The sequence below is a fragment of the Rhamphochromis sp. 'chilingali' genome, assembly GCF_963969265.1.
Source record: "Rhamphochromis sp. 'chilingali' genome assembly, chromosome: 19".
In the NCBI taxonomy this organism is placed as follows: Eukaryota; Metazoa; Chordata; class Actinopteri; order Cichliformes; family Cichlidae; genus Rhamphochromis; species Rhamphochromis sp. 'chilingali'.
In genome coordinates this window covers 28,127,699-28,150,143 of record NC_137946.1, presented here as the reverse complement: position 1 = coordinate 28,150,143, position 22,445 = coordinate 28,127,699, and the positions used below count along the sequence as shown (strand labels likewise).

At 42.0% G+C, this 22,445-nt stretch overlaps 2 protein-coding genes across 2 annotated transcripts in view; one reads left to right on the top strand and one right to left on the bottom strand.

The window, feature by feature from the left end:
* capn5b (calpain 5b) overlaps positions 1-22,445 on the bottom strand; it is a 55,339-nt gene that overhangs the window by 7,468 nt on the left and 25,426 nt on the right. Inside the window, exons 6-14 of the mRNA XM_080867155.1 lie at positions 12,295-12,503; positions 11,007-11,199; positions 6,875-7,068; positions 3,875-3,952; positions 2,755-2,950; positions 2,548-2,670; positions 2,263-2,459; positions 890-1,011; positions 728-781 (exon numbers count right to left, since the gene is read on the bottom strand). Of these exons, the coding sequence (XP_080723281.1) occupies positions 728-781; positions 890-1,011; positions 2,263-2,459; positions 2,548-2,670; positions 2,755-2,950; positions 3,875-3,952; positions 6,875-7,068; positions 11,007-11,199; positions 12,295-12,503 (1,366 nt within the window). The remainder of the gene's footprint in view (positions 1-727; positions 782-889; positions 1,012-2,262; positions 2,460-2,547; positions 2,671-2,754; positions 2,951-3,874; positions 3,953-6,874; positions 7,069-11,006; positions 11,200-12,294; positions 12,504-22,445) is intronic.
* On the top strand, positions 15,289-15,982 carry ompb (olfactory marker protein b). Its single transcript, XM_080867156.1, has one exon. It carries the CDS (start codon positions 15,368-15,370, stop codon positions 15,848-15,850), a length of 483 nt encoding a protein of 160 aa, XP_080723282.1. The 5' UTR covers positions 15,289-15,367; the 3' UTR covers positions 15,851-15,982.

The following is a 22,445-nucleotide window of genomic DNA, read 5'->3' as shown; positions in this document are numbered from 1 at the left end:
TTTGTTTCTATCCTCTGTTCAGCATGTAGCCCACTGAACTGAATAATTTTGTGGGAAAATAAAAACATGCATTATGAAAAACATCTGAGCCCTTTTGTACTGACTGTCAAATCTAATTTTATTAAGAGAGGTGGAACTAAAGTGCTTTAGAGACAGACACATGGTGGTCATTAAATGTGTTCAGGATTTGGAAACTCATTGATTTATCTCTTAAGTCATGACACACTGCTATCCCCTACATAAGCTAACTTTATAAATTTAAAGTAAAACCAAAACTGGCCCTTGTATTTACTTGGTATCGGAACAGTTAATGACCCCCTGTCGAGTGGCTCCTTACTGTAGTGGTTTACACATTTGCCTAACAATTAAAAGATTTGAACAGTTTTATCTCAGGAAGGGTAAAAATAAAGTAAAATCTGTCAAATCAAACATGAGGAGCTGCTCGCTCTGGTGGCTCTTTGTGGAGTAAATGTAGATAAAGCTCGACTTTTTGGGGGATGGTGTACACTGACTGCTCAGCGCTGATTTACTTATTTAACAGAAGCATACTATAAGACGCTACAATCACATGAACCTTTGTGTTAAAGTTACAGCAGTTAGTTCACACGCACGCACAAACACACACATGCACACACACACAGTAAGAGATTTAAGCCATAACTGCGGCACACTACAGGCTGTAGACACTACACTAGCTAAATAATCTCAGCGGGTGGTGCTGAGGTACCTCGTGCTTTGCTCTGGGCTCTCGCTCTCTTTTTGGGATTGAGGCAGTGCAGCTCTGTGGGTTTTCACAGCACTTCATCATTGACATGCAAATACAAAACACAGCACTCAATGTCAGGCAAGGTTACGTCTGCTACGCACCGACTGGAGTCCTCATACCGACCTCCATTGGAGTCCTGTCCCTGCAGACCCTCAGCGTTCAGTACATGGACCTGAGTGACCAGCTGAGGGTAGCCACACATCCCCGTCCAACATGTCTGAGGAGGCTCGTCCAGGGTCAGCTCTCTGAGTAAGATGAAGACAGCACAGGTACATGGATGTATGAACACAGATATGCCTCATGTTGGAGTGTGACAGGCCTCTGTAACGCTGCCAGTGCTTCAGCAGCAGGTTCTGGTCGGCAGTCCCAAAAGCAACAGGAAATAATAGGTGAAAAATTATCTACTATCTGTTACTGTGCTGATGTATCAACGCAGCGTGAAGCAGTCCTTCTCTTAAGCTAACATGAATGAATTCCTTGGCAGAATTTCTGTGGTTGTGTTATTACAGGAATCAATCTGGTTTAATGGGTGTAAATGTAGGACTGTAACTGTCCTCATACACTGTATAAATCATTTTTAAAATTAAAGACAGGAAAATATTATATATAAATTATATATATTTTATATTAAGACTTAAACAGTGTTTATAATGGCTGAAATACAGACATTCTGGCTTTGAGCGGAAGAGTATACTCTAAGCAGGACACCAGCTTCAAACGGCCTAAGATAAAACTGGAAATGTGCAAAGCACCTAACAGCAACAGTGGGTCTAAGACTGATATGAACAAAGTGCATTGTCCCATACAATTCCACTATTCATTCACTCTCACATTCACACAAGCTACAATTGTAGCCACAGCTACCCTGGGGCAGACTGACAGAGGCGAGGCTGCCATATCGCGCCATCGGCCCCTCTGGCCAACACCAGTAGGCAAGTAGGGTAAAGTGTCTTGCCCAAGGACACAACGACCAGGACAGAGAGCCCGGGGAACGAACCGGCGACCTTCCGGTTACAGATGCGCTTCCCAACCCCCTGAGCCACGGTCACCCCGACCTTGGAAACCTAAACCAAGGTAGCAATCAAAATAAGCCGGGGAAGATACCTGAAACCCAGGCATAAGATGATTGAAATAAGCTAGACAGGACAACACTGGTATGAGAAAATCAAAATAAGCCAGGCAAGGAAGGAAGCTGATAATAAACAGGTCAGAACAACACAGAACCAAGCATTAAGCATTGTTCCCCTCATTAAGCCCATGATTTGTCCAGATGTGTAGGCAGATGTTTAGTGTTAACTATTGATTAAATGGGAGGTCTTGGAGCGAGTATTCAAAAAAATTACTTCTTGCAGAAGTAACTGTGTAAAGTGACTGACAGGAAGTACAATTTCATCCAATAATGTATCCAATTGCATCAGCCTCTGACGAGACTCTAAAGATGTAAAGCCTCCGAGTGTAGCTCTTTACATCCACATGTAAGACTATCATACACTTACTTGCAGTCTGAAGGCACATCAGTGAAGACACGGAGCAGGAAGTCACCCTGCTGCCCGGGGTCAAAGGTTGTGGGAATGATGACGTAGCGGCCCTCCTTCAGCTCCTTCCTGAGGAAGACGCAGCGTGAGTTGATGTAGATGGAACCTGCTACTTTCTGCTGGGCTGTGTGCATACGGTACTTCCGATTTAGCTCCACCTGTGAAGGAGAAGATCCAGATCTATCACAGGTTTACTTCCTGGTTCCGCTTTGTGAAGATTTCTCGGTTACGTGTGGGTGTTTCTACCCTGTGGATATCGAAGCCTATTGCGAGATTTTCTGATTTGCCCTCTTTTGGTGTGGCTCTCTTCTCTTTTTGCTGTAAGCAGATCAGCACCTCGTCCTCCACCTTCTTCACATCAAACACATACTAGGAGGAGAAAAAGAGGACGGTGCATCACAGTCCAGCACTGATCACACAGTTCTTAAAGACAAAACCACGACATGTACCGACCTGAGGGTTCTGCAGGAAGGTGGCTTTGTGATTGATGCAGCCTCCGGATCGGTTGCGTAGGGGATCCTGCCGGTGGACCCAGGAGCCCCTCATCACCTCCTCCTCCCAGGTCTTGTGGATGCTCAGGTAGGAGGTGTTGATGAGGCGGCACAGGATCAGGTCAGTGAAGTACTGGCAGAAGTCATCAAATGTCATCCTGCAGGAGGGCAGCAGGAAAAGAGGAGAGAAGAGAGCAGAGAGAGTGGATACCAACTAGAGGAAAAAGCTTGAAAGAAGAAGATCTTGAACAGGTACAAAAGCAGAGGAAACAAAACCAGGAGCAAAGCAAATGGTTAGGATGTACAGAGCTGAGATAAAATGAGCCTAAAGTTTGAGTGCCGAGGGCTTCTGAAGAAGAACTGCATCATTTTATTTGACACGATGAAGATAACCTTCTTAATCTTATTTCTAATTTGACTTCTTTCTTTAGTGATACATGCAACAAAGCAACAAAGTAATAAATAAACTAATAAATGAGCTTAAGCCAGGCTAGCTTATACTCTTGATGCTTGGCTAAACTACCCACCTGTAGGTGAGATACAGAAATTCATTAGTTTCACTGTAAGAGCTATTCATATATCAGAGGTGATTTGAAGGCCTTATTCATGTCTCTGCCTTCCCCTCATCATTCTGAGGTTGGTGCCAAAGAAAAGGACAACACAGAAATGCGTATACTTTTAGACCATGTTTAATTGCTTAATTATCTTTATGCGGTTCATTTACATCACAGGGAATTTAACAATGAAAAACAGGAAGAAGTGCGTTTCACATTCTAGTCTTCCCAGAACAGCAGTTCTGAAGTTCAACCCCTGAAACAGATACATTTCACATTGGTCCTAACATTGGGTTTGTCAAAAATATAATGTCCGTAGTATGAGCATCTACCTTTGTGACATCAAACATGATAGGCCATCTGCTTTAGCTTTGGATCAAAACATCAAAAATCTCAGCAGGAAGTAAAATAAGCTCAAAATGTCAAACTGTTCCTGCGGCCCAAACATCAGTGCCTGAAAATAAAAGTGCTGTAGCCTTTTTTTAATGTAACAAAATGACTGTGGGTGTATTTTTTTCAGGCTCTCACCAGAACTCGCCGTCGTCCTGTACGGTGACGCCCAGCTTTTCTCTCTCACTCTTGCTCACCTTGTTCCACTCCTCCGAACTGCAGGGAGCAAAAACAAAAGAGCAAACAGGCTTTTATGTGAAATGAGCTTTTGTTAGAGGTAGACTTTAATTTTGTTGTATAAGTGTGTCAGATTTTAGTAAAAGGCCTCACTGTTTCATGACCTGAACCCATTTGGACCTGCTCTGGGTGACGTCTGTAGTTGACACGTTATCTTCTGTCTCATGTGTTGGTTTTACACAACCCCTGCAACAGAGCCCGGGGGGCTCAGGTGCTGCACATGGAGGGGGGATCCTTGAGCATTATCTTTTTGAGCTCATCATTTGTGACAGCTAATTTCCCCCTGCTCATCATCAATTTATTTCCTCTGTGACGGCAGCACACATTACAGGAGCCTTCACAACCTCTTGCTGGATAAACGGCACAAACGAAACACCTTTAAGCCTCTAAAAGACCAACTATAAATGGACCATTGGGCGAGCAAAAATCAAGCCTACAAATGAGACCTCAAAAAATAATGTCTGAACACGTAATTATACTTTCAAGTAACCAACATCCAAGATTGTTTTACTGTTCTCATTCAGCTTAGGTGCTGCACAGAGCCAACTGCTCCCTGTTGGAGTCTAGTATGACACTGCATTCGTAGTGTGGAGATGAAAGCCCACGTCTACCTGTCAGAGCTGCTACTATCAGCAGGGGGAAGTGCCAGAAATATGTACAACAATCAGTGGGAAGACAGAAGTCGACATCCATAAAGAACTTCTTTGTAACAAATGAAAATTGTCCCTGCAAATGCTTCTTAAGCACGATTTATTGATCATCCCTTTCCTGGTCGAGTCAGCATTTGACTTACATAAACCATGTTGTGGTTAATACTATAATCACCCCAAAAGAGCACTTTGCTCTCAGACTGTAGGCTTACTTGTGGTTGCTAGGATATTTAAAAGTAGAATGGGAGGCAGAGCAATCAGGTTTCAGGCCTCTCTTCTGTGGAACCAGCTCAAAGTTTGGATTCGGGAGACAGGCGCCTTGTCTACTTTTAAGATTAGGCTAAAAACATTTGTCGTTAGGGCTTAATCAAGTGTATCTGAATCCTCTTTTAGTTAACAGGCCTATTAACTAGGACTGTTTCTTCTTCACGCTTGTCTTCTCCATCACCCGTGTTTAGACATTTCTCTGCATTTAATCATTAGTTATTATTAAACTCTGGCTTTCTTCTTGCCCATAGGGGGTCGTCTAATTGTTGGGGTTTTCTCTGTATTACTGACTTTACCTTACAATATAAAGCAACTCGAGGTGACTGTTGCTGTGATTCAGCGTTACATACTGTAAATAAAACTGAACAGATCTACTCATCCCTGCGTTACCATACTGTTTTATAAATCCTGCCCAAGTCTTTAATTGTGAGGAAAAACCTGCAATCTGTTGCTTCAAACATGTCTTTGTCACTCGAAATATTTCAATTTTTATTTTCTGCTACTTTCAGTGCAAAATTTCCTTTCATAGCTAACCTTAAGTTACCCTCAGAGTACTGCAAATAATCCCTAAGGGTAATAGTAAACACATTTACACAGGATTAGCAGATTTAAACCATACAACTTTAATTTAAGATGCGTACAGTCATACTAGTAAAATAATATAATCAAATCAAATCAAATCACTTTTATTGTCACATCACATGTGCAGGTACATTGGTACAGCACATGTGAGTGAAATTCTTGTGTGCGAGCTTCACAAGCAACAGAGTTGTGCAAAATACAATAATGTAAACAAGCAAAATACAAGAATGGCTACATCTGAAACTAATAAATATATGTACAATATATAATATAATAGTATATACATCTGCCTGCTATGAAAATGGTGGGACCTCAAATATGGGGAAGAGGAAAAACATTTAAATTATTAACAGAATATTATAAATATTAATTGCAAGACTTATAACGACCACAGCTATAAAGTTTATTTCTGAGTAGCTGTATCGAGTTCAGACAAATGAATTGCGCGCGCGTCTCTCCCTCCTGAGCTCTATTTTACAGCACCAGTCGTGGTATTTATTACCGTGTGAATCATACCTGCACATCAAGGTTTCCTCTGTATTCAGTGCTCAGGGGAAACACAGGTGTTTTACTGGATGCATTAGCTCTGTGTTTATGTCTCTGTTTATGATGCCCTGACAAACGTCCAGCGGTCTGTCAGCCACCATTTACAGTAACGGGTTTTATCAAACCATGAATGAATTATTCAGCGACAGTGAGTGAATGATGAGGGATGACTCACGTCTCTTTAATAACAGCTGTCTCTCTTTCAGCCTTATCAATAATTCAGAGTCTGTTATTATCCGACTTTACCGGCTCCCTGTTTGTTTCACCGAATTTGCCCGTTCACGATTCAAAGACAGAGATGAGGAGCAAGCACATTTATTTTTCCGTTTTACCCACTCCTGAGCTGAAACATTTTTCTCGAGGACGTCTGAGCTGCTTTCATAAACAAGCGGCTCTCCGACTGGGCTGAATTTAGCCGTTCTTCTTTGCTCAGCGGCCCATTAGCTTGATTGCATTTCCATTTTTCATTGTCTACATGACATTTCCCATTGTCCTCCTCTTTTCTCTGTGTCCTGGACCTTATGTATGGATTGCTTTCTGTTCGGTCGTTTGGCATTTAATCATTCGTCATGTTACGTCTCTTAGAAACCTCGTGAGTCAAATTCTGAGGGACTGGCGCACTTTGACATTTTCAATTTATGTAATTGGTTAAATTGATCGTGACACGGTCACGTATCCTATTACGGGCAAAATACATTGTTTTGGGAATGCTCCACATCTGACTCACAGAGGTAAGATGTCTGCTACGAGTAATGATAGATGAAGACAGCTCAATTACCTTTAACAGGGTAGGATTAGAGACTGAGGAGCTTCAGTAGTTTATCTTCCTGCCTGCAGGTGGCAGTGTTGTGATTACCTGTCACTCCAAGGGCCACTCCACTCCTTCTCCCCCCAAGGGTTCCTCATGCGGATCATGTGCAGCTTCTCCGACTTGAAGAAGGCCAGCAGTCCGTGACCTAGCCGCACCTTCCGTACATCTGTCACGGCGTAGGCGTGGCCTTTGACCAAACCGCAGTCCAGCCGCGCCTCCATGTCTTCTATTGTGGTCGCCTGGAAAGCAGAAAACACAGATGCCTCTGTCAGTCTAGACAAAAGAAAAGAATGCTAACAAACAAAGCTAACACACAAAAGAAGTTCCTCTGGTGGCCACTTGAGGCAGTCTACAAAACTATTTAAGGGACCTCTTAAATGTGTGTTTGTGCTGTTGTTCCTTTAAAGTCTTTTTAAAGGAATTCTCACTAGTATTATCCCATCCCTGAGGTTTGTGCTTCAGTTTTGGTTAGTTAAAAATGTATTTTCTAGTATTTAATAGTCTGTTAATTAGAACTAATTATCAGCAGTGGTGATAAACAGGGTGATAGAAGAGGTCAGGCAGGAGTATCTGTGGACTACGATGTTTGCAGATGACACTGTGATCTGTGGTGAGAGGAGGGAGCAGGTGGAAGACAGCCTGGAGAGGTGGAGGTATGCACAAGAGTGATCGCCCCATGGTCGGAAGGTCGGCGGTTCGAATCCACTTAACGGCTACCCTGAGGTACCCCTGAGCAAGGTACCGTCCCTACACACTGCTCCCCGGGCGCCTGCTTAGTGGGCTGCCCACTGCTTCACTGAGTGAATGGGTCAAATGCAGAGAAAACAAGTAATTTCCCCATGGGGATCAATAAAGTATCCATTAAGAGTATGAAAGTACGTAGAAGCAGGTTTGAAAGTTGAAGATGCAAGGAATAGAGAGATTTTAAATACCATCCAAAACAACAGACAGTGCACCAGAGAGGTGAAGAAGAGAGCCGAGGCAGGGTGGAGTGGGTGAAGATGATTGTCATGGGGGATTTGTGGCAAAAGAAGAAAGGACAGTTTGCACATACAGAGGGCTGGTGTCACAGAGGAGCACGGTAGAAATAGGACAGGGTGAGATGGAGGCAGATGATCTGTTGTGGCGACCCCTAAATGAGGCAGCCGAAAATATTTAGCAGATGTGTGTGTGTGTGTGTGTGTGTGTGTTCCACCTGTATAGTTTATGAATGCAGCTTTGTTAAATGCTAGGTGGTGTTAGCTGATTTATAAGCTTCTGGCTCTAAACCCCCCCATCATGGTGGCAGACAAAATGCTAACGCTGGAATGTGGAAATGTAGTGCAAAACCAATGGGTGACATCATATAGGCTATGTCCGTCATGTATACTGTCACGGACCGCCATGTCAGTATGTTCAACTTACATACCAAATATGATCAGTTTTGGTTAAAAAAGAGCAACGAACAAAATAAAGCAAGCTGCAGGGGCCAAAAAGCTAGAAAAAAAGGCAAAAAGGTGAGACTTCAAAAAGCTCGAGTAACCAACATCTGTTATCTTTTACATGAAATCTATGCTCGCAACAGCTTTTACTATTTTGTTCTTGCATAGAGGTGAGTCGGCTTAATGTTTTATTGGAAGAACTGAGCTTTGTAGAAAAGCTGCTATATTGATGTCTTAACAGATGGTGGCAGGAGAGCAGTAATTCTCAGTTTACTGGAGGTTCAGACAGCATAAAAGATGGACGTAGCCTCCTGGTCTTAAAAGTTAAGCACCTGAAACCTGAATTCTTAGGTGCATCTTGTCCTGTACCCCCCAGCCGGCCCCGACAGATGGGAAAAGGAGGTTTCTCCTTCCCGCTTGCTCACAAAGGGTCGTCTGATTGATGGGGGTTTTTTTTTCTGTTATTGTGAGGTCTTAACCTTAGAATCTCAATCACCTACAGGCGACTCTTGTTGTGATTTGGCGCTATATAAATAAATAAATAAATGCAATTGAATTTAATCTTTTTAAAAGGCCAGCAGGGGGCTGCTTATCTTATTGTAAAAAGACTTGGTTATACAGAAGTTCATGGGAAAATGGCCCTCAGCTCCCTCTGGGACCTCAGTGAGCACTTTCCTGATGGCTTTATGGGCTCGTGCTCTAGTTTCAGATCACACTGAATAAAACATTAAGATCATCTTGCAAATTACAGTAACCCACTGCTACTTATATAGTATCTTTCTACTCCGTTTTGAGTCACTTGCTGATATCTATACCTAAGCACTTTTATCTAACATTTACACACACCCACATTACAATGAATGCATCAGGGTATTCAGAGTTCAATATCTTGCCCAAGGATACATCAAAATGTGGACTGTAGGAGGCGGGGATCGATCCACCAACGTTCTGATTGGTATACGAACCGCTTTAACACCTTTTAGTGTCAAAAAGACAGGATTATCAATGCTATCCTCATTGGCAAATGACTGCCGACGTCAGTCAGATCCACACTTCATCATCTTTAGTTTCAAAACATCAAGATGTCAACGGTGAAAATGCTCAGCTCGAGGTGCAGAACAGGATTTCAGTAACGAGTGGGTGACATCAGAGTGGCTACATCCATGTTTAAGGCTGTCTATGCTTCAAAATGACAGTCCTAATAATAGTGTCTTAGCATAGACTCTATTAAGATTTATTTGACCCATTTATTGTACTCAAATTAGTCTGACTTTCTACTTTCCAATGTTGCAAATAGCTGCAGTGAATATTTGTTATTTTTCCTCCTGAATATTTTCAAGGGCTTGCTCAAAGGGAATGTAAAGTGCCCTGAAATGAATGTTGTTGTAAGGCTGGTGCTATTTAAGTGAAAATTAAATTGACCCTAAATGAGTTCCAAGAATAAATTTTACTAACAGCAAAAAAAAAAAAAAATAGGAATGAAAGACCGATTTCTGTCTCCTTAAATTATTCAAATAAAAACAGAAGCTCTTGCAAAAATAATAATTTCCTGTGCTCAAACACATATGAGCACACACACATATAACTTGTAAATTAGAGCCAGAAAATAAATACATAAAATAAAATAGAGACTCAAAGAAACTTCATACACAGCCCTGAAGTTTGACTGTTGTTGCATTTCCAGCACTAGTACCTTACAGCTACAGTTATGTGTCGTCAGGGTGCAAAAACCTTGTGTGTCATTTCAGTATAACTAACAGCAGAAAAAACCCCAAATTAGTAACAGAACGTGATTTTAACTGACTATTCACGTCTTTACATTATAACTTTAATACAAATGGCCATAAATTTGTCCTGGTTTATAAGTGAGTTTTTATTGGCTTCTCTTTTTCACTGGAATGGACCGTTTATTAATCCCCACATTAAAACCTGCTTTTGCTAACAGGAAGCCTATAACAATACCCGGGTCTGGTTCTTCAAATGCTGAGGACAGGAAAAGACACACAGGCAAAAATCTGAAATGTTGTGCACAATGGCACCTCGTTCGCACATTAATTATAGCACAAAGTTGAAGAGCCTTTGAGAAGAGCTCATTCGGAGATTCTGAGATGGCTGCTATCTTTGCCAGACAATTGAATGTCTTTGGAAAGTCAGTCACGACAGGCAGAGGTTGGTTATTCATCCCTGGATTTTAAATCAGAATAGAAAACGTTCTAATTATTAAAGGGCTCTGGGGAGGTCAGCTGTGGGTGATTACACAATTTTCAGACAGCAGGGTTTTGAATGCTATTGAAATGCCAAGTGCGAGCTTCCCGATGGCTTTGTTTCAAAAGTCAGGTGCTTGAATGCGTCTTTAAATTGCACTCTACTTCTGTGCTATTGCACCTGGATAAAGTGCGAACAGCAGAGACTGACATCCTCTGACTATTGGAGTGGGATGAGGTTTAAGTTCTGACTAAAATTACTCCATCAGCCGGTTGAGCTGCAGTTTAGACCAACATCTTTGACTCTGACCTCCAGTAAGAGAGTTTTTGTGCAGTAATTAGCGCATTAATTACTGAAGTATGGCCAGAAATTGAACTGTAATCCAAATTTTAGTCTTAACAAAGAAAATCAGCTTTGCTTTGAGGGCTGTGTTCAAGGTTTTCTTTTGGTGCTTCATATTCATATATGTACATCCAACAAACACAAGCATGTTAGAATAACTGGTGATTCTTAGCGTGTTCTTTAAGCTGAACCTTTCGCACGGTTCTTACCCTGATGGAGCAGCTGATGAGGCCGTCTCTGTTGTGGACTTTGAGCACGCGTTCAAACAGCTGGTTACGGGCCGCCTCGTCTGTGGCCATCTGACCCTCCAGCAGGTCCACGGGCTCAGAAACACCACCCGTGAAGTCCACCAGTGCGTCAGCCGTGTTCCCCCCATCCAAAGCCTCGTAGCAGCCGTAAACCCTGCAGGAAGAGGGAACTATTTCATATACAGTTCCTATTTTTTTGGGACAGTCGCAAAAACAGGTTACTTCTGACTGGTTAAATGTGGTAACAGAGATAAGGCCATGATGTGTTTTGTTTTTGTGTTATTTATTTAGAGAATTTTCCAATTTAAAATCGAGTTACAGATACCGGTTACAATTAAATGACTAAGTGTAAGCAATAAAAATAGTTCAGCAAATCTATAAAATCAAACTGACGTACAAAATACTGAGAAAATGGACATCACATCGAACTGTGCAATCACATCTTTTAACCGATTTATCTTTTTTCCATGAAAGAACTAAAAGAGCAAACTTGTGCATATGAATGAATGTTGATCTCTGGAGTAATCTGCCCACAGATGTGACTCATAAGAACCTTTTTAATATGAAAGGCACAAAAGAACCGCTGACCTTCATAAAGTAATGCACTTTTATTTCCAGTCTGTTTTTTAGCTGTCTTATGCTGTTGACTCTACAACAGATTGTAGAGTTTTATGTTTTTTGTTTAAAAATCACAAAAAATATGCCATATTCACAGGTGTAGCAACAGAAATTTACACTTCATTGTTTTACACTTAATTCCTGCATTTTATTTAAATTTTGCTTTCAAGCTTATGGTAAAAATGTCTATTTATTAATGTCCAAAAAAAGGCAGAGAGTGTTTTCCGCATAGCTTTAAAATTATTTTTGTTATTTGATATCAATGCTGAGTCATCCACGTCTAAAAAATGATGTACTCTTGTGTCATCTTGTGTTTTATGAAGGACATAATAAATCTTTGTATCGGGCTGCTTTTGGTGTTTTTGCTTCGTGGACAGAAACCTGCTGAAATGTGCTCGTCTCGCCTGTTCACTGATAAATGATAAACGTTCTGCACAGTTTAACACATCTTACAAATTTCTGTGTTATGGGATGATTTCTAGGAATAATGAATGTATCTGTGATGTTAAAAAAACTGTTAATGACACCAATATGTGACCACACCCTTGGTGACTCTGTACAAGCTTCATAAATCTGACTCCGATGGATTTATAGTCGAGTTTAAGTAAAATCTGCTGCCTCTGATGCTCACTTGGCATAGGCTTTCTCCACCAGGGCGCTCCAGAACTCGTTGCTGTCGTTGGAGTGGCAGTAGACCAGCTGGTTGTCCACCGTCGGTAGCCGGTCATCAATCACCACGTCCACCCACTCCCCGAAGCGCCAGAAGCGAAAGTGGAAAATCCCAGCGTAGGAGTCTGGTTTTTCTGTATCCCACTCCTGCTCCTTCCAGTCTGGAATGACCTACATGGTGGAAGAGGACAGGGGAGCAGAGGGGCAGGTAAGCCAAACAAATAGCCGTTGGTCCATGGAGCACAAATAATATCATAGTGGAGTGGGCAGGTGAAGCGAGACCACCGTCCCCCTCATGTCTGCTGTTGCGTTCAGGATTAGGGGACAAATTTATAACCTTGGCTTTCACAGTCATAAATCCAGCTGTAATAGGACATGGGTGAGAGGTAATAACTGTTTGACTGCAGTGTGTGTGTGTGTTTTGGCTGCCTGCATTTCCTCTGGCCCAGCGAAATGCCCATAACCAGACTCCATTTTGTGAACTGTAGTTAGTTTTTTCACAGGGGAGGTAAAACAAATACACGTATCAGGAATTTCTTGATGACCTCAGAGCCCAGAGCAGACACAGAGCAGTGTTTCCTGCACAGAGACGTGGCTCGGTAACCCAACTTTGAGAACTTTTGACCTCCTTTTGACCAAGAGAGCAACATTACCTGCAACTCATTTATTAGTTTACAGTCCTCTTATTTTCAAAGTTCAAAGTTTCAAAGTGCTCTTCCAGGCTCAGGTCCCTCAGGTCTTTGATATCTTTCAGCTACGGTGAGAGACACTGACTCCACCGTACTGGACTGAAACCGGTCACGGCAGTCGTCCTTCTGCTCTGGAGAGCCCCTGTGTGCTGGAGGGTCCCTTTAACCACACCTGCAGCAGGTGAAGAAGTGTTGCACCTACAAGAAGCTCACAATGTCTGCCACCACCACCTTGCAGTCTGAGACAGTGGCGCTGGAGTCGGTCCACACAATGGAGAGGCAACTAAAAACTGCCCTAGTATCACAAAGTGCATATAGTTATCACTTAACTGATTTAAGAAAGCATGCACACGTGTATGAATGCAGGACTGCACATGTAAATATGTATTTGATATATAACTCGCCATTTACAATACTGACTCAATGCAGGCAAAAAAAGCTTGTATTTCAGTCTTTCTTTAATAATGAAACCATCTATTATCTTAATCACACCCAAATTTCCTAAAAAAGTGCAAACCAAAGTTAAATGACAACATTTTTTGACTGATATCGATTAAAATAAAGAAATATCTGCAGCAGACAGGTTACAGCCTTTGTTAATATTATGGTATTTCTATTATAGCCTCTCACTCTCCTTCTGTTATAGAAACAATGCTGTGCCAGTCCAGCAAAGTTTGGTTCCTGACGCAATGAGCAAAATTCCTCCCAGAGGTTTTTGACATGTCCCCAATCTCCTTTCACCAACCCAGTGTTAGTTAAGCTAAGAAGATGTTTAACCTCTTTCATATGATCAGATATTAATGTCTGGTTACGCCCAATTCTTTGTTTCTGCTACCTTAGACTGTTATGCATGCTGCTGTGTGTGTTTGTGGTTGAGAGTGCAGAGTCCAGGGCTTTTCCTTTTAGCTCTACTTTAGTCTACGGTAGCTCCCACTGTATGTTTGAATTTCACTCCCAGCTGGTCCGCATATGTGTGGCGAGCAATATTTTATCTCAGCTTTTTCATTGAACACAACTTCCTGCTGCAGGAAATCAGTCAAACAGCCAAAATAATGTTAATCCCAACAGACTGCAGACAGCAGAAATAAACATGTTTACATCCTGGTACAAAGAAGAGCTTTGTTCTCTCCTCCTCATCAGCTGCTCTCAGACTGATTTGGTTCTATAACTCACATATTTAAATGATGATTATCTTCATACTTTCTGCAATGAAATGAAATCAGTGACCGGACAACATCCAGAAACGTACAAGGGGACACAAGTGATTTCTGAACTATAGCGTGGTGTGATTGCTCTCATCTTTTATGAAACATAATTTCACTGTGACCCCACTGCGGCTCAGAGTCATAACGGAGCACCTTATGGACACCAGAAGTGACCTGCAAAAAGGGTGTCTGTGAAGCCTCTATCAGCATGAATACAGTCTCCAATAAAACCTGCAAATGATGCAGAGAGCGACAACATGTGTGACTGACTGTCCCAGCGGGAGTTCTTGGAGATGTCAGGGTGCGCTAACTGAACAGCAGTTACTGTCAACCCTCTCTGCAGGAGGTGACACCCACTGATGGAGAGAATCTGGCCCCTCCAGAGCTCTGAGAGGCAGCAACAGCTCCTTTTTACAGGCGAGGAGAAGGAAGAAACAAAAAAAACTAAGCACCACACCACAGAGTCATTTCGTAATCCTTCGGGAAGCAATCTCTCTTGCACTCCACCTTCGCTGCTACTTAGTCTCTGTCTCTGCAGTGTGCATCTATCTCAGCTTTCAGCTGGGCAGTGCTGCTATACAGCAGCTGAACTCTGGAGGGAAAGTGACCCAACGACTGACCAGAGACACAAGCACAAAGCGTCGCGGGTTTCCCCTGCTGCCACATAAGAGGAGTGAAGAGGCTTTCTTAACACTCCCTTCTTCTTATCCTCAGATGATAGAAGCCCACCCATTACATGCGAGAGACCACCTGACTCTTACTTCTGGCATTCACATTTGTTTTGCCACTCATGCAGGCTTCCAAAATCTAGACGACACTTCATGCAATAAATGTGTTACAGTTAAGAATCTGTATCTAAGGAAGCAGAGACACAAACGAATGTGACAAACACTATTAAGCACAGCTCCCTGAGGGCTAACCCTGCACTGTGGTTGCATCTTGTTTTCTCTATCTCCTTCTGTAGTTCTAAGTAAGACCCGCCTCTACTATCAGTAGTACACGCTCATGTGTAAGCCAGCAGAAAGGAGCGGAGCACAGGAGAGTCTGGACAGAGATAAATTATCTTCGACACAGCTGCCGATCTAATCCAGCCTTGCAGTTGGTATTGACCTCTCTGCCTGTCAAGGTGTGCCCTCTGAGCATGTCTAAAGAGGTGAAGCTGCCCTTCCGGCTGGACGTGGAGCTGACGGAGGTGATGCGCCTGCGGGTTCAGTCCCTGCAGCAGCGCGGCCAAAAAAGGCAGGAGGGCGAGCGCCTGCTGCAGGGCAATGAGGCCGTGTACCGGCTGGACTTCTCAAACCAGTCCCTCCAGTTCTTACACTGGAAGGTGTGGCTGGCCCAGCCGGGCCGCCTCACCATCATGGGTACCTCGCAGCTCTGGACGCCTGACCTCACCAACCTGATGACCCGTCAGCTGCTCGAGCCGGCAGGTGTTTTCTGGAGAGCAGCGGGCGATGGGGACGACGTGCCGGTCCAGTGCTACGAGGCTGACGCTGACGAGTTCGGTGAGAGGATCGCGGAGCTGGCCAAGGTGAGGAAGGTGATGTACTTCTTGTTTGCATTTTCAGAAGGCTGCAGCCCAGAGACGGTCGACTGCTCCATCACCTTCACAGTGGACAAATAAGACTTGGCGTGTATGATCTCGGACAGATACTTGGACTCATCTTCAGTCCTTGTGTGCTTTCAGTTGAGGAACCCGCTACTATAAAGCCAGCCCTCTGTCTCCTTTCATGATTCCTCCCCTCTAAAATATCGACACAGGCCATATGACATCCTTTAAGGACTCAAAAACACTTTAGTGATCAAAACAGGTTGTTGTTTCATAACTTTGTATCAGATCATTGAAATAAATCCAATCATTCTAAAAGGCGTATCTGCATTTTCTTAAGTGCTTTGGGTTTGAGTGTTGAACAAAATTGTTATCCCATCTCTAACTCACAAACAGCCAGCCCTGAAGGGTTTCCTGGAGCCGATTCCCACACGAGATAATGCATAGAGACAGTGTTTACTTCTGTGGATGGGTGCAACTATTCCCCAGCGGACGAGGGGAACAGGTTCCTGCCACCTCATCGGTCTCTGTCTTACATGGTGACCCTGACAAACAAGTGAGGAGATGCATGTGGATTTCACCTCTCTGCCTCCTCCTCCTCCACTTCTTCCTCCTGCAGGCTCGCCCTGACTGCTTTCAAACTGCCTCAGGGGATGAAATGCTAACTGTGAATGAGAAGACAAGTGTCTGGAAAAGTGTGAGAGAAAAAGGAAAATAACCCAGACGACAGGAGGATTTAGACTCGTTTCTTGTCTGTACAAAGCGTGTGACTAACATGCAACTCAGAGGCTCGGTTTTGCTTAAAAAAAAAAAAATCTAACTCTGCATATTCTCAAGAGTCTCAATTAAATCGATCTTGCCAACAGTGTTGAATGCATGAATATGAATTTTCACCGACTGTCCTCGTTGGTATGTCTTCTCTGCTCACTCTTTCCTGTCGCCCTGTGACTGAGAGGTAAACTAATGCACCAGAGAAATAAGCCCACCGGTCATCCCATTATCAAGTGAGGATTTTTCTCATTAACACAAATAAAAGAACATCAAAAATTACAAGTTAAAATATTTCCAGAACTATTTGAAAGAACTTTAAAAGCTGGCAGCTTTTTGCAGGTAATTAACTGGTACAAAAGTACAAAATGTTTTGAAGTAGGATCTCCAGGGAGATGTGTCTGCTCCTGGGAGACTTGGACCATTTACTTGTTTTGCTCTCACAGGAAGTAAAACTAGCAGGAAACTAAGTAAATGAGGATGTCTATTCTCGCTTACAAGACCTGACACTGGCTACTTAATGCATTCAAAAACTGTGAATTAAGAATAAAGGATTCTAAGATTAAAGCCTAATTTTTCATGAATTAAATGAATTATCTTGCCCAAAAAAGAAAAGATAAATAAACCTGTTACTTTGTTTCCTGCACATTTACATTTAAATTCATGACATTTTTATATGGTTAGCTTTTAGATGGCTTGAAAGATGTCCCAGCTATACTTTGTTGACATATTTTGGTTTATAGGGAAAACTTAAACTAAGCATCCACCTGGAGCTGATCTGGACTTCCTGTGTGACGACCGGTTAGTGTTTCGGCACTAGAGCCCAATCAGGTTGTGCGGTATGCCTATCACCCCCCCCCCCCCCCCCCATGAGATTAGTAATAACTGCTAACCACAGGTACAGAGGGAGTCAGTAATGTCTACTCATTAATGTGGCGCTATCCACCCTCCATGCTACACGACAAAACCAGAACAGGGCTACTGCTACTGAGAGAGAGACTAACAAGGGATTTTTTTCCACATTGAGCATGAAAAAAAAAAAGAATGTAGACTATATGAGTGGGAGCACCCCAACAGCTAAAACGGTACATAGTAACAACTAGCTCATTCAGTCTCTTGATATATGTGTAAAATGGTCCACCTGTCTCTCCTCCAGTCTCCACCACGACCTCCTAACACACAAACACAAAAAGCACAGGAAAGGACACAAACCTGTATGTCTGTGGAAGCACAACCGCATTATATCTCTATTAAAAAGAAACAAAAATCCTCCTCCTGTTTACACTTGTTTTGAGGCAATGACTGCAAGTGTTGGTTATATTCAAAGGTGCCGACATGAAACCATAGCAAGGCAGATTATTTCAAATAAGAATAATGAATTTCAGTTTACTTCAATAAGTAAGGAATCACATGAACCCAAATAAGTAAAACACTTGTTGACAGTGGGAAGGAAAAACTCTCTTTTAACAGGAAGAAACCTCCAGCAGAACCGGACTCAGGAAGAAGAAGGAAGACAGGGCAAAAGCCACACTATGGAAGAGAGCCAGAGATTAATAATAGCTAACGATTAAATGCAGATGCAATGTGTATAAACACACAGTGAGAGAAAAGGTGAGTGAAGAAGAAACACACAGTGCATCATGGGAAGCCCCAGCAAAATGTGTCCCTATACATTTTTACTCAATAAAATGTGTCCAAAATGAGGAATGAAGAAACTCTGGTTCCACGACAGAGTCAGTAATAAATGTTTTAAAACCTGGATGTATTTTTTTTTAAAAAGTGTATTATAATTTATTATGTAACAAATTCTAATGACGAAGAACAAGAAACAAGAAAAGAATGAACAAGTGGCAACATCTTGGAAAAAAAACAGCGGATGCTGATTGGAAGGTTCCTTTAGCAGCTGCAGGCGACGCTCACTGAGGGGTGGCAGCATGGAGCGGATATTTTCCAAATGACCCTACGTGTCTGTTTTCTTTTCTGTTGAGCTTTACTTTCTTGCAGGTGCTGATTGGAGGGTCATCTGCGGTGTAGACGACACCTGGGCCTGTGCTGAGTATGCTCCACTCCATAAAAACTTCCTCCTGCCTGCAGATTATTTCACGAATTTACTTCCTTTTTTCTCCACGTTTACCATCACACAAAGCATATGTGCTTTACATTACTAACATACTGTTATTTAAACACTGCATCTTCTTGTGGTTTTTTGTAAGAAAAAAGAAGAAGATGTTTTTCTCAAGTCAAGGTGCAAAAAAGAATTTTAAAACCTCAGTGTGACAGAAAACAGACAAAAATCACAAAAGAAATGTTAACCTGGTTTGAATATTTTGATACTGTTTTGAAACTGAAGGTGCTCTAAAATTAGGTGCAGTTACCTCGTACCGTGCCCGAGTATGATGGACCCTCTTCTGGTCTGTGTTTACACTGACTACACTTCGTTTTGCATCTGAAATAGTCTCTCCTGTTCAGGCAGGACACAGTTGAGTTTATGATTTACAGCATTTTGTGGCTTTACAGGAGCAATTCTGGAAGAAGTGCCACACTTTTATATGCCTACAGCAGCCCTGAGAGGTCAAATACACTGGAACTTAAACACCTTGTTTATTTTGTAAGTTACCTGACGTGTCCAGTCTGTCCTAGTCTTTATGTTTTTGTCCTCAGCATCTCCTGTGAGAAGTCAGTTGCGTCCCCGTGTCTGGTTTCTGTGTCCCTGTTTAGTTCTGTCAATTTAGTATGTCTTAGTCCTTGTCCCAATGTTCCTGCTTTACTTTGACAGTCCCTTATCTCATTAGATTCAGTTCATCTGTTTCCCCAGATGTGTTCACTCTGTCCCAATCTCCTCTTGTGTATTTAAACCCTATCAGTTTTCTATTCTTTGTTGTTTCATCCCTTGCAGTTTGTCTTTTGGAAGATTTGAAGGTTTGGTTGGATTATTTGTTCTTGGCTTTCATCTTGTTTGTTTTGTAAGTGGCTCAGCAATAAAAGTTTTAGTTTTATAACTTCTTTGCCATGTGTACGTGTGTAGGCAGCACTCCGAAAACTCTATTTTAGTAGAACTAAAAGACCGGGTGGGCTCCAGAGGCGAATGCAGGGAAAGCTACAAATTTCACACAAAACGTAATTCCTGTACTTGTGTGCATGCATTTTAAAATTGCATTAAACAAGCCTACAAGTGCACCTATCATTTCAGAACGCCACCTGGGACTTCAAAGAAAGGCCTACTGTGGTGATAATGCACCTACAGGTGTCTGATAACAACTGCAATGCACCAGAAAATGGCCTGTGAATTTTAGCTGTTAAATTACAGGAACAATTACACTGCAGGTGGATGGCAATAATCAACACAAACATGCATTCAACAAGCTCAGGTGGATTAAGGAAGATTTACAGTGATTCTAATCAGACATGTGCATCATTTAAAAAAAAGAAAAGACATTAACAAAGTAGGAAAAACCAGAACAAAATAATCAGCCAAAACTAAAGACCTAAGAAGGGAAATAAGCAGAAGACATGCTGTTCCTTGAGGATGGACCTGATCAAGCTGCCATGTAAGCATCCCCATGTGTACTCGGCCTAGTTCCACAATACAGCATTTCTCTAGAACAGGCTGAGGCATCTTGTTTCAAATCCCATTAAACCTCACTAATCATTTTGTTTCCTCTATCAGCACGTGAAAGAACATCTCAGAATCATTCTGACGCCAGAGACTTCAAACCGGCTCAGCACAGTTCAAATAAACTGCTCTTTATTGACAAAACGCTGCAAGTTTGTGTGCTCGAGCTGGTGATAGTGGATGTGTGATGCCAATCAGGATGCAAACACTTGTTTATTTAAATCTGTGTTTAAAAGGCTTCAAATTGACTTTTCATTGCAGCGAACTACATCTCTGAAAGTAAGGACAGCTGAATGAAGCTCTCTGCGGTCCATTTAAAGATCTCCAATGCACCTTTATTCAATTAGCAGAGGTAGTAAACATTGGATGAAATCTGTTAAAGCACTGTTGCATCTCCTTACAACAAACCACACTGCTGGACAACAGCTTTTTCACCTATTACCCATCTTATCAAATAGAATCAAAATGCCTAAAAATAAATCTTGAAAAAGACACCTGCTAAGGCTGATCACAATGCAAAACGAACACGAGAAAATCAGAAGAATATCCGATTTTTTTTCTGCATAAAACTTTTTTTTTTCCAAATTATAAATCTGCCATAGATGTCACAAAAACAGAAGTTCCACTTGTGAATTAATTCTGGATTTTTATTACAGTGAAAAAACATACTAGCGGCTGCCAGTGCTACCCCTGAGCCTCCTAGTAGATGCACCAATGAAAGTCTTAGGTGACACACAAGAGCACAAGATTTTCAGAAAACCTGACCTCTGACCTTATGAATTTTAGTAGATACACATATGGTTTTTTGATGAATTTGAAAGTCCTACGTTGCCTCGTTTTCGAGTTATCGCATTCACAGACTTGGATATCCACACCGCCTGCCAGTCACAGCGCCAACAACACTCCATCAGCGTTTATGGCTGAGGGGTACAAACGTCTGCATTCACTGGTGAAGTAGTCGCCACTACAAGCTTGAATAAGCCTCACCAGAGCTAAAATGCTAATATTGCTACAGAGCAGGAACCTCTGAAGTCAAAGTGGAAACGCCAAAAACTGCAGTTCCTTCAGTCAATTCTAAATTTTTAGATTACTCACTGATTTAAACTGTATTCAAATCAGGGCTATTTTGAGTGTCAGTTGCATACCTTTTGAAGCATTCAAACAGGTAGGTGTATTTGAATGCTAGCTAACCAGTAACATTTTAAACTGCATTATAAGAGCATTATAAGTCTTGTTGCTTTTCCTTTTATGAATTGGCTAAAAGGCAGACAAGGCACTGAATCCCGAATAGTAGTCTATGTTGTAGGTTGTGTAGGCTCTGTGATAGCAGGTTATATAATTGTTATGTGAGTGTATTTCGAGCCTTGGCCTCTTCTCCATGGTTTGATCATTCAGGTTAGCTGAGGGGGTTTACCATGCATACATTAATGGAGTGCCAGCAACTCTCCATAATGCACAACGTGTGGTCCAAACACAAAAACCACAAATGTACTCTCCAAAGCTGTTGTGGTTCTACAGCACAAACACACACCCAGAAGAGGAAAAGAAACAAGAAGAAGAGATAAACAAGCAAAACAGGTTCCTCTGATTTAAATTGAAACCACTGGATGCAAATCGTGTCTTTCTGTTTTTATTTTTGTTTTTGTTTCCATTTAAGTCTTACTTTGGGGAAAATGTATCACACCTCTGAGCTGTATTGAATAACTGCCCAGACACATTGCAAAGATGGCTGCTAAGTGACAGGATTTGGTGTTAGAAGGGCTTACACTGATCAGGCATAACAAAACCGCTGTCAGGTGAAGTGAATAACATTGATTATCTTCTCATCATGGCACTTGTGGCACATATATCAGGCAGCAAGTGATAATTTTGTCCTCAAAGTTGATATGTTAGCAGCAGGAAAATAGGTAAGTTTGACAAAGGGCCACACTGAGATGGCTAGACAAGCTGGAGCCCTTGTGGGGTGTTTCCAGTCTGCAGCTATCAGAGGCAAACCAATGACAGGGTTCTTTTTATTTTTAGTTATTTAATTTGTCCAATCACCTTTGAGCCCCTGAAATGAAGGGACTGTACTAAAAAAGATGCTTTAGTTCCTCACATTTTATCCACTCTTTGTTCAACCCACTGAATTAAAGCTGTAAGTTTGCACTTCAACTGCATCTTAGTTGTTTCCTTTAATAATTCAGTGTTGTAATGTATGGAACCAAAATTAGATAAAAGTTGTCCATGTCCAATGTCCAAATATTTATGGACCTAACTGTATTCTGTCTTCTTACGGCTAAGTGTGCC

Coding starts and splice junctions, on each gene's coding strand:
- ompb (XM_080867156.1), top strand. CDS start 15,368: ATGTCTAAAGAGGTGAAGCTGCCCTTCCGGCTGGACGTGGAGCTGACG.